The sequence below is a fragment of the Myotis yumanensis genome, unplaced genomic scaffold (assembly GCF_028538775.1).
Source record: "Myotis yumanensis isolate MYYU_CA2020_CCGP unplaced genomic scaffold, mMyoYum1.0.hap1 SCAF_313, whole genome shotgun sequence".
Classification (NCBI taxonomy): Eukaryota; Metazoa; Chordata; class Mammalia; order Chiroptera; family Vespertilionidae; genus Myotis; species Myotis yumanensis.
Window position 1 is genome coordinate 11,972 of NW_027224064.1, and position 9,490 is coordinate 21,461.

Genomic DNA, 9,490 nt, shown 5'->3' on the forward strand with positions numbered 1-9,490 from the left:
CTCTCTCTCCCTCTCTGAAATCAATAAATATATTTTTTAAATGAACATTTGTTCAGTGAATGATACGAAGAACAATCCTTTACCAGGCAAATACCAAAAGAAGTGAAATGTCAGGCATAGGCTGCACTCCTGTCTGGGACCATGAGGGCAGCCTGCCCCTGTCCTCGGGACCCCTGGTAACATGTCAGGCGCTGTGCTCTGCAGGTGACAGGTTAACTCTAACCATCAGGTCGGTCAGGAGGGACAGGTCACTGTTCTCGCCCACGTTCTGTGAACGTGCAAGGCAAAGCGAGGGAGCTGTATTCAAGGCCACCCAACGGTCTCGAGCAGCGGTTCTCAACCTGTGGGTCGCGACCCCTTTCACAGGGGTTGCCTAAGACCATCGGAAAACACATATATAATTGCATATTGTTTTTGTGATTAATCACTATGCTTTAATTATGTTCAATTTGTAACAATGAAATTGGGGGTCACCACAACATGAGGGACTGTATTAAAGGGTCGAGGCATTAGGAAGGTTGAGAACCACTGGTCTAGAGGCAGAGATGCGATTTGAACCCGTGCGGACTTTCCTTTCGTCTGAGGCTACAGCCTCTAGCAGATGTGTTAGATTATCCTGTTGGTGGTATACTTTGTGCTTTTCTCCGGTTTCCACCCGCTTCTTGTCCTACAAATAATAAAATTTGGCCGGGTGCATGGCTGCCCGATAAAAAGCACATTTCCCACAGCAAAGGGTGGCCAGTGGGATGTGTGCAAAATGATCATCTACCAGCCTGCCCCCCCAAAAGTAGGAGGCGGGGCAGGCCCAGAAAGCTGGGTGAGGGTGAAAAGTGTATCAGCTGCCCTGGCTCCTGGGGTGGAACCTGGACCAGAGAATGACAGCCACACCACCAGGCCACATCCCCCCTCTGGACTGCTAAATGTTCAAGAAGTCAACTTGGCATGGGGGCTCGACCTGTCCCTTCCGAGGCCCATGAGTTTGTGATGATTAAGGTAGCAGACCCGTGGTCACCCGTCACCATATGGCAGAGCCAGACTCCGAACCCAAGCCTTCACCCCACCTCCCGTTTTCCCAAACTTGGTTCCAGGACCACTGGCAGGCGGGCAGGGCTGGGAAGGTCAGCAGATGCCCCTTGGGAAACATCTCTGCAAAACCCTGGCTCCGCTCGTGGGCTCCTCGAGTCCTAGGGGACAGCCCTTGGGAACAGACCGCAGGAGCAGGCCCGCGCTCCCACTTGGATGGAGGCAAGCAGCGGCCTCGGTCAGACGTGGCAGTAGCTCCAGCAGCAACGTGACACTTGAGGCGAAGCTAAGGGCAAACCCGCCCCTTCGCCCCCGCGGGACCTCCTCCGGCGCAGATCTGAACTGCGCCGCCTGGCCGGGTGGGTGCCGGCCGGGCCAGCCAAGGTGCGTGCACAGGAGGGACCGGGGGCCTCCGGACTAAGGCCTGGGCTCCACGGGAAAGCCAGCTCCCAGGGCCGGGGGAACGCGCCCGGAGGGAGGGAGGGACCTAGGAGAAAGGGCGCGTCCAGGAGGGGAGGGGCGAGAGGGCCAGGTGCCCGGAAGGGGCGGGGCGCAGAAGGGGGCGCGTCCAGGAGGGGAGGGACGAGAGGGCCAGGTGCCCGGAAGGGGCGGGGCGAGAAAGGCTGGCGCCCTGGGGCGGGGCTGAGGGCTGGGCGGGGCCTCGCCTGGGAGGGATGAGGGCGGGCCCGAGGAGGGGCCCCAGGCTGGGCCCGCGCACGTCCGGCCGCAGGAGGGCGCCCGAGAGGCCGGCCTGCGCCCGGCGCTACAAATGCAATGCTTTATTTACACCGTGTGGGTCCGGTCCAGCCGGCCCTCGGCCGGGAGAGGCCACCTGCGGGGCGGGGCCCGCCGGGCGCATGGAGTCCTGAGAGGGCCGGGTCAGGCCGGGCGCAAAGGTCCCGTGGCAGAGGTCGGCCAGCGGGGAGAGGGCGGCGCGGGTCAGCTCCCGGGGATCAGGCTGGCGTCTGCACTGCCGCAGCTCTGCTCATAGGACGGCGGGGCCTCTGCGGAGAGAGAGAAGTCAGCGTGGGGCCCGTGGCACCTCCGTTCCCAGGCCCCAGGCCCTCACTCACCACAGGGGTGGGCCCACAAGCTGTACTCCGGGGGCAGGGTCACGGTGCTGGTGGTGGGCACCGGCCCTGCAGACCCGTCTGCGAAGTAGGGCACAGCGGCACCTGTGGAGACGCACAAGGCGGGGGGCAGAGGCTGGGAGGCGGGGCTGCCGCCCGGGGCACAGGGTTCAGGGGCGCCAGGCCCTGCACCGAAGGCGGCAGGTGGCCACAGCTGCAAGTGGCTCTTGGCGAGGAGGGAGACAGGGTCCGCCAAGTGGGGTGGGCCGGCCGTGGCCTCAGCCTCAGCCTCCTCCTGGGGCGGGGCCGAGGGCACCACCAAGGATTGAGCCCCAGGAGGCGGCCCGGGGCCTGGCTGTGGACTTGGCGGGGCTGGGTTCACAGCGATATGGCCGACGAAGACCGGGAGGGTCACGGAGGCTTCCGGCGCCTTCAGGGAGACCTGCGAGGGACGGGTGGTGAGGGTCCAGGCACCGGGCCCCCTCCCCACCCCCTACCCCCCACCCCCCCGCCGCCCCCCAACCCCAGTACCTGCAGGTAGTAGTCTACGTGGATGAGGCTGCAGCCCGGCAGGGCCGACTGGGGCAGGGCGGGCACCAGGATCTGCTCCTGCCACTGCGTCCGCCTCCAGGCCTTGACTCCGGCACCCTCCACGTCCGCGATGGCCCGCACGTCATAGAGCCAGCGCTTGGCCTTATAGGACACTTTCTAGGGAAGGGCCAGCCTGTGAGACCGGGCAGGCCAGTGACCTACCCCTCCACCCTCCCATGGGGACCCTGACCTGCAGCAGACTGGCCACCACTGGGCCGGTGTCCTTGCCGGACTGGTTATCGATGTCGGCCTGCAGCCGCAGCACCTGCCCCACCACGTAGCCGCGGAGGTCGGTGCTGGCGGTGAGCACCACGCTGCCCGTCTTCACCAGCTTGTAGGAGAACTTCTTGGTGGTGGAGGCCACGTTGGGTTGCTTGGGGAGAGGGGAAGGGGGGAGAGCGTTGGTGGTGTGGGCAGGCGGGATCCCCCTGGACCCAGGGGACCACCAGCCCCCCCTCACCTCGATGTCCGGGATGCTGTTCAGGTTCAGAGGGCTCAGGATGTAGAACACACAGCTGCACTGGTGATCCTTGGCAAAGCGCGGCGTGTCGATGGTGGCCCGCACCTGGTACACGATCTTCCCAAAGGGGCCCTCGAACGACGTGGGTGCCGTGGCTGGAGAGAGAGCACAGACTGGCACCCGACTGGCCCCCCCTCCCCCACCCACTGTCACCACCAGGCCTGGCCAGGCGGGGCGCTCACCAGGAAGCAGGAACCGGAAGGGGAAGCTGTGCTCTCCAGTAGGCAGGCTCCCTGCGGAGACACAGGGAGGTGTGGGGCCAGGGCCCTCCGGAGCCCCAGGTGACACCACAGGGCCCAGGAGAGAAGCAGGCGCCACAGCCAAGCAGCTTGCACTGGTCTGGCTGCTGGGGTGCCCGGCCCCTGCGCCCTGCACCCAGCAGCACAGGGCCAAGGCCTGGGCAGAGGATGGGGCCGAGAGCTTGGATTAAACTACAGGGGCTCAGGGCTGTCCCGGAGGCTGGAGCCGCCCACAGCCAGGAGAAGCTGCCCGGTCAGCAGCCCAGCCCTATCCAGCGAGGCCCAGAGCCTGCCCGGGAGAGAGACCCATCAGGGTGCACAGCCCTGCAGGAGGTGGGCCAGTACGGGGTTCCCAGAGGCAGATGGAAAGGGGGGTGGACAGACAGGCTCCCAGGAGGACGCACCTTTGTCAGCCAGCGACAGAGCGCTGTTGACGTAGCCCTCCTCCGTCACCCACGCTGTGTCGTTGGCCTTGGTGGAGACCCTGCAGGAGCCTGTGCAGCTCACCCGAATGGCTGCAAGAAGGGGGACGGGGTGAGCCCAGCCGCCGCCGGCCTGGCCCCTCCCTGCCCCCAGCACAGGCATTCAAGCAGGGCTGGCAGCCCCCCCCCCCCGCCCCCGCCCCCCCAGTTGGGGCCTGAGAAGCCAGCAAAGGTTTGCTGCCTTTTAGAAGACAGCTCCTGCCCCTCCCCCAGCTGGGGGTGCTCACAGGGCGCCAGGGTGGTGAGGCGCAAGGGACACCTGTGTTGCTGCCCCCAGGGTCACCCAGAGGACACGCCTGGGCCCACCAGCCTGTGAACACCCGGCTCCCAGAGGGGATGCGTGGGGCATGAATGCGGAACAGAGGCCCGTGGGGCTGGTGACCGCTGACCCGGCCTTCACTGTCTCACAGGCGAGTCAGTTAGACAGGGAAGCGCCAGCTGCTGGTCTCACACTGCAGGAATGCGGTCAGACCCGCCTGGGCAGAAAAGGCACACAATGGCGGGTGGGGCAGCCCTGACTTCCTGGGCCAGAACTGCCCAGCAGACTGACTTTCTGCATCCACAGCGGCTGGTCCCCTCCCCTACTCCCCAGCGGAAGCACCCAGACCAGGAACCCGTGGCAGCCACTGTTCTGTGGTCAGGAACTCGGACGTCTCAGCCCAACACCTATGCTCTGAGCCCAAGAGGGGCAGAGGCACCGAGCAGGTAGAGGGCAGAGGCTGACCGGCGTGGCCCTGCGGCCCCGCCCTCCTCTCACACAGGGCTGAGTCAAGGTCAAAGACCTCGGCATCTCCGGGCAGTCCCACTCCCTTCCCTGACTCCACATCAGGTGAGGGGAAGGTGACGCAGAGTCCGACACCTGACTGACCAGGGAGGAAGCGCCCACCCTGTGTGCCCGGGGCCCGGGCCAGGGGTCAGCCAGGCCAGCCGTGTCCACGCATCCCCAGGCTGGCCCACCTGCTGACAGACTTCCTGAGGGTCACCCTCAGCACACAGTTCCTTCGGGACCCTGGCTCTCCCCCGCCCCCATCGGCACTGCCAGCGACCAGCCTTTGGCCTCTGTGCCGTCCCGTCTTCCCTCTGGGACCTCAGCCTGCTTTCTAATCCTCGCTCCGTTGGCCGAGCCCTCCTGGGTCCAGGCCTGGAAGTGTCCCCACCCTGAAATCTGGGGCAGCGGGGCTCCTACCGACCCTCACAGCCCAGGAGCGGCCAGGCGGGCATGGGCAGGCAGAGGGCAGGGTGGCAGACCCAGGGAAAAGCCGCCCAGCTTGAACCCTCCCGTGGGCAGGGCACGGCCCCACTTGGTCCCGCTGCCCTGGGGATGCTGGGGTCAACAGAGTATGCCAGAGGGATGCCGTGGTCCCCAGATGGCCCCGGTGCCGGCCCCGGTGCCCGCCGGGCACTGCCAAGTGACCCCAGTGGACGGCGCACGGAGCTGAAGAATCGATCTGCCCACCTCTGTCCAAATCCCAACCCACGATGGTAGCTAACACCACTTAGCTCAGGGATGACTTGTTACTTGTAACCTTCAGTTGGCAACTGTGTTGAGGTGGGAAACAGACGCTCCCTTGGAGTAACCAGATGTAGGCCGACAGGGGCCTGGAGAGGGGCCAGGCAGGATGGGCACGGACCAGGGACCCAGCAGCTCTCAGAATCTCACACTCTCTACCCAGGAGCCCCAAGCACCACAGCTCGTAACGCCAACAATCGAGGCGCAGCCCACGGGCAAGGTGGCTGAGACCTGCCCCCGCCGCCCTACCCCCCCCCCCCCCCCCGCTTGGTCTGCACCCCAGAGTTCAGGTGAAGAGCTCTGGGGGCACCTCACCCCGGAAAAAGAACCGGTATCAAAGCGAACCTTGGTTACCCCCGAGGGCCCGAGCGCTGCGGCCTGCCCAATGCCCAGCAAAGAGCCCCTTCTGCACACACACGGGCGCCCCTTCCGGACCCTGACTGCATGAGCGAGGCCAGTCGCTGTTCCGGAGGAAACCATCCTGTCCCTTCCACCCTCTTCTCCCAGAGGACGGAGCAGAGGGATGGACACACACAGCGCACCGTCCTGCCCCCTGGAGGAGAGCGTGGGCATCGCACCAGCAGCGCCCACTGCGCAGATGCAGGCCGGCAGGTGTGCTCACAGCACCGAGCAGGGCGTCCAGGTGGGGAACGCTCAGTTGTACCAGTGCTTGGATGTATAATGGCCGGCGGCGCTGAACTGACGGGTACCCCTGTCTGGATGTTTGGGGCTGCTCAGTTCCCTAAGGAAAATTATCACGGGGCCCCGCTGGGGTGGCTCAGTGGTTGATCGTCAACCCATGAACCAGGAGGTCACGGTTCAATTCCTGGTCAAGGGCACATGCCCGGGTTGCGGGCTCGATCCCCAGTGAGGGGCGTGCAGGAGGCAGCCGATCAATGGTTCTATCATCACTGATGTTTCTATCTCTCTCTTCCTCTCCCTTTCTCTCTGAAATCAATAAAAATATATTAGCCCTTGCCCTACCTGTTTGGCTCAGTGGATAGAGCAGCGGCCTGCGAACTGAAAGGTCCCAGGTTCAATTCCGATCAAGGGCACATGCCCGGGTTGTGGGCTCCTCCCCAGGGGGGGATGTGCAGGAGGCAACCGATCAGTGATTCTCTCTCATCATGGATGTTTCTATCTCTCCCCCTTCCTTCCTCTCTGAAAGCAATAAAAATATATTAAATATATATTTTTTTTCTAAATCATCTTTTCTTTCCCTGCCTCTAGCCCATGAGCCACTTCTCTCTGTCCTGGTTCCAGGTCTGTCACACGAGGATGACAGCGCCCACCTCCCAGGGCTGCTATGAGAATTCACAGAGTTGGACCATTGGAAGTGGGGAGGGTGGTGTCAGGCCCGTGACAAGAGCTCAGTGAGCCGGTGGGGCTGGGGGCTGTCCTCCATGTCCTTCCCAGGGATGGGGATGGGGCTGGGGGCTGGCTGCTGTCCTTCTCCATGTCCTTCCCGGGGATGGAGGCCTCCCATTGCATCACTGGCTGGCAGCAAGGGTTCAACAAGTATCATTTGAATAAAAGAAGGAAAAAGAGCCCGACCTTCCCTTCCCCGACCCAGGCCGGGCTGGGAGGAAGCACAGCACAGCTACAGCGCCCACACTCCCTCTGCTCCCAGGGTCACCTGACCAAACCCACCTGCTCCCCTGCCCACCCCCCACCGTTCCCTCTCCCGCTCTGAGGTGGGACCACCAGCGGGGCTCCCCCGGCCCTCTGTGGCAGCTGTCTGCTCACCCACAGCCCACCCGCCACACGAAGGCCAGGGGGGCCTGTCCAGGCCAGACCAGTCCAGTTCCCCACAGCTCGGGCCATCCCTCCACTGTGGTCACCAACAGCCTGCTCCCTGGGCCCCGGCTACAGGAGGGTGACAGGTGGACAAGCCAGGTGATGAGCGTGGCGCAGGGGCTCGGCCGCCCCTCCTGCCTGGGGCCCTGCACAGCACCCTCCCTCCCGCCAGGAAGCAGGCCCCATGGCACTTCTCGCCTCTGGCTTGTGCCCCAGGGAAGAACGGCATGGTCCCTGCTGTGCCCCTACCACACGCACTCCCACCCAAACCCCAAACTCCCACTGGGGAGACGAGAAAGGAGGGGACGGTCTCATGGGGAGGAGACTCCACAGGCCGAACCCCTAGGGAGAGGTGAGCAGGCTACTTATACCAGCTTCTCAGACCCCCGCGGCCTCTCACTGTGGCGTGAGGGGCAGGTGAGGCCTGTCCAGGACGGAGGCAGCGGCTGCCCAGAGGGGCTCGCAGGCCTCAGTGGGGACCAGAAGCGCTGAGCTGTCAGCCACACAGGGGTCTGGCTGAGCACCCCAAGGTGGAGGAGCACCCCAGCAGGGACACACCGCACAACCTTGTGCTCAGAGCCAGGGATCCCCCGCCCCCACCCTGAGGGTCGAGCCCTGAGAACCCACCCAGGTCCCTGTGGTCACCTCGGACAGGAGAGGCCGGCACCTGTGGAGGGTGCTGGGGAGGGCAGCTGCGGCAACCTGATCCCAAAGCCCCAGGTGTGTGCACCAGCAGGGGGACAGGCCAGGAGGGCTCAGGTTCACCTCCCAGATGCCAGTGGGGCTGGGAGCCTGGGCACCCAGGGGTGAGCAAGACACCCCTGTCCACAAGTACAAGCTTAGACTGGATGTAAGCAGGTGCCCCGGGTGGCCCGTGGGTCCAGCTGGGAACCCGCAGACTCGGCAGTGGGACTGTCTGCGCCAGGAGCTGGGGGTGTGGGAGAGAAAGCCTCCCAGTAAGGGCCCAGCAGGTGCGGGGCACAGTGGACCCTGGAGCCCTGGCAGGGAGGGTTGGAGGCTTGCCCGTGTCCAGGTCCCAGTGGGCTCTGCCAAAGTGGACAGGCTCCCAGCCTTCACTCGGGCGCAGAGGACAGGAAGGGCAGAAGCGGAAGACTGGGCCACCCAGGCCTCCCTGCTCTGCCCCGAACGCCGCCCGCCTCCCACCCAACACTCCCAGCACCCGGGGCACCCGAGTGGCGCCCCTACGGGCCCTGGGTCGTGCTAGGGGAGAAGGGGGTGGCCCAGACTCAGCGACATCGGCAGCGCTTCCGGGAGTCCCGACCCAGCCCGCGGAGCGAGCGCAGCCACCTGAACCCACCGCGCCCGGCCCGCCCCAAGGCGACCCGCGCCCACCTCGGAAGGGCAGAGGCGCCCCTAGGCACACGTGCACGGCCCCTGCCAGCGGCTCCCCGGGGCTGTAGACGATGCGGCCGTGGCTCAGGCGGATCTCGAAGAGCTGCACCCGCCCCATGCCGCCCGCGGGCCCGGCCGGACGGTCGCTCGCTGCTGCCCCCGCCCGCTTGCTGGCCGACTCTGCTCTGAGCACCACACCGGTCCGACTCGCCCTCGACCCCGCCCCGTCGGCCCTTCCTCCAATCCGGACACGCCGCAGGCAAGACCACGCCCCCTCCGGCCAGTCCCCCGGTGTGACCCCGCCCATATCCCCGCCCCCTCTGTGGAGACATGCCCTCGACCACGCCTTACGCTCGCGAGCCCGTTCCCCGTCTCAGCCACGCCTCCAGCCTCCCAGGCCCGCCTCCAGGCCACGCCCCTGCCACGCCCTCTCCCGGACCCGCCCCCAATCGGCCACGCCCCTCGTCCGCTGGGTTTTTCCTGGCCGGGTCCGCATCCCCGCGGGTCTGCGCGCGGCCCCGCCTCCGGGCCGCAGGGTGGAGGTCCTGCCGGGTCTCCCGCTGCCCCGGGAGAGTGGCCGGCTCACCTCCCGAGGAGGCGGGGCCGTGGCCCGGGCTGGGGCGGTGCAGGGTCGGGGCCTGCTCGCTGGGAAGGGTCCCTCTCCGAGCCCCGCGCGTCACTCCGCGGAAGGAGGGCTGGCGGCGGGTGTGCGTGCGCTGGGAGCGCGCGGCGGGCCTGGGGCTCAGGGTGGGGTCCCGGGAGCTGCCTGCCCGCGGAACCGGCCCTGAGTACGTGGGTGCGGGGCTGGCGTGGAGGGGGCGCGGGGCTGAGGTTGCGTGGGGCGGGATGTGCGTGACTCCAGGGCGCTGAGGTGCATACTCTGATGTATCGCCTCTAAAAGGCAA

General features: G+C 65.8%; 1 protein-coding gene across 1 annotated transcript; it reads right to left on the minus strand.

Moving 5' to 3' along the window:
• Nucleotides 1-339: 339 nt before the first annotated feature.
• LOC139001300 (arrestin domain-containing protein 1-like) lies at nucleotides 340-8,735 on the minus strand. Its single transcript, XM_070402993.1, has 8 exons — nucleotides 8,586-8,735; nucleotides 3,848-3,958; nucleotides 3,387-3,437; nucleotides 3,145-3,299; nucleotides 2,875-3,057; nucleotides 2,625-2,801; nucleotides 2,097-2,535; nucleotides 340-2,027 (listed from the first exon to the last, which is right to left on the minus strand). The coding sequence occupies exons 1-8, from the start codon at nucleotides 8,701-8,703 to the stop codon at nucleotides 1,963-1,965; spliced, it is 1,299 nt and encodes a 432-aa protein (XP_070259094.1). The 5' UTR covers nucleotides 8,704-8,735; the 3' UTR covers nucleotides 340-1,962.
• Between the last annotated feature and the right edge of the window lie 755 nt (nucleotides 8,736-9,490).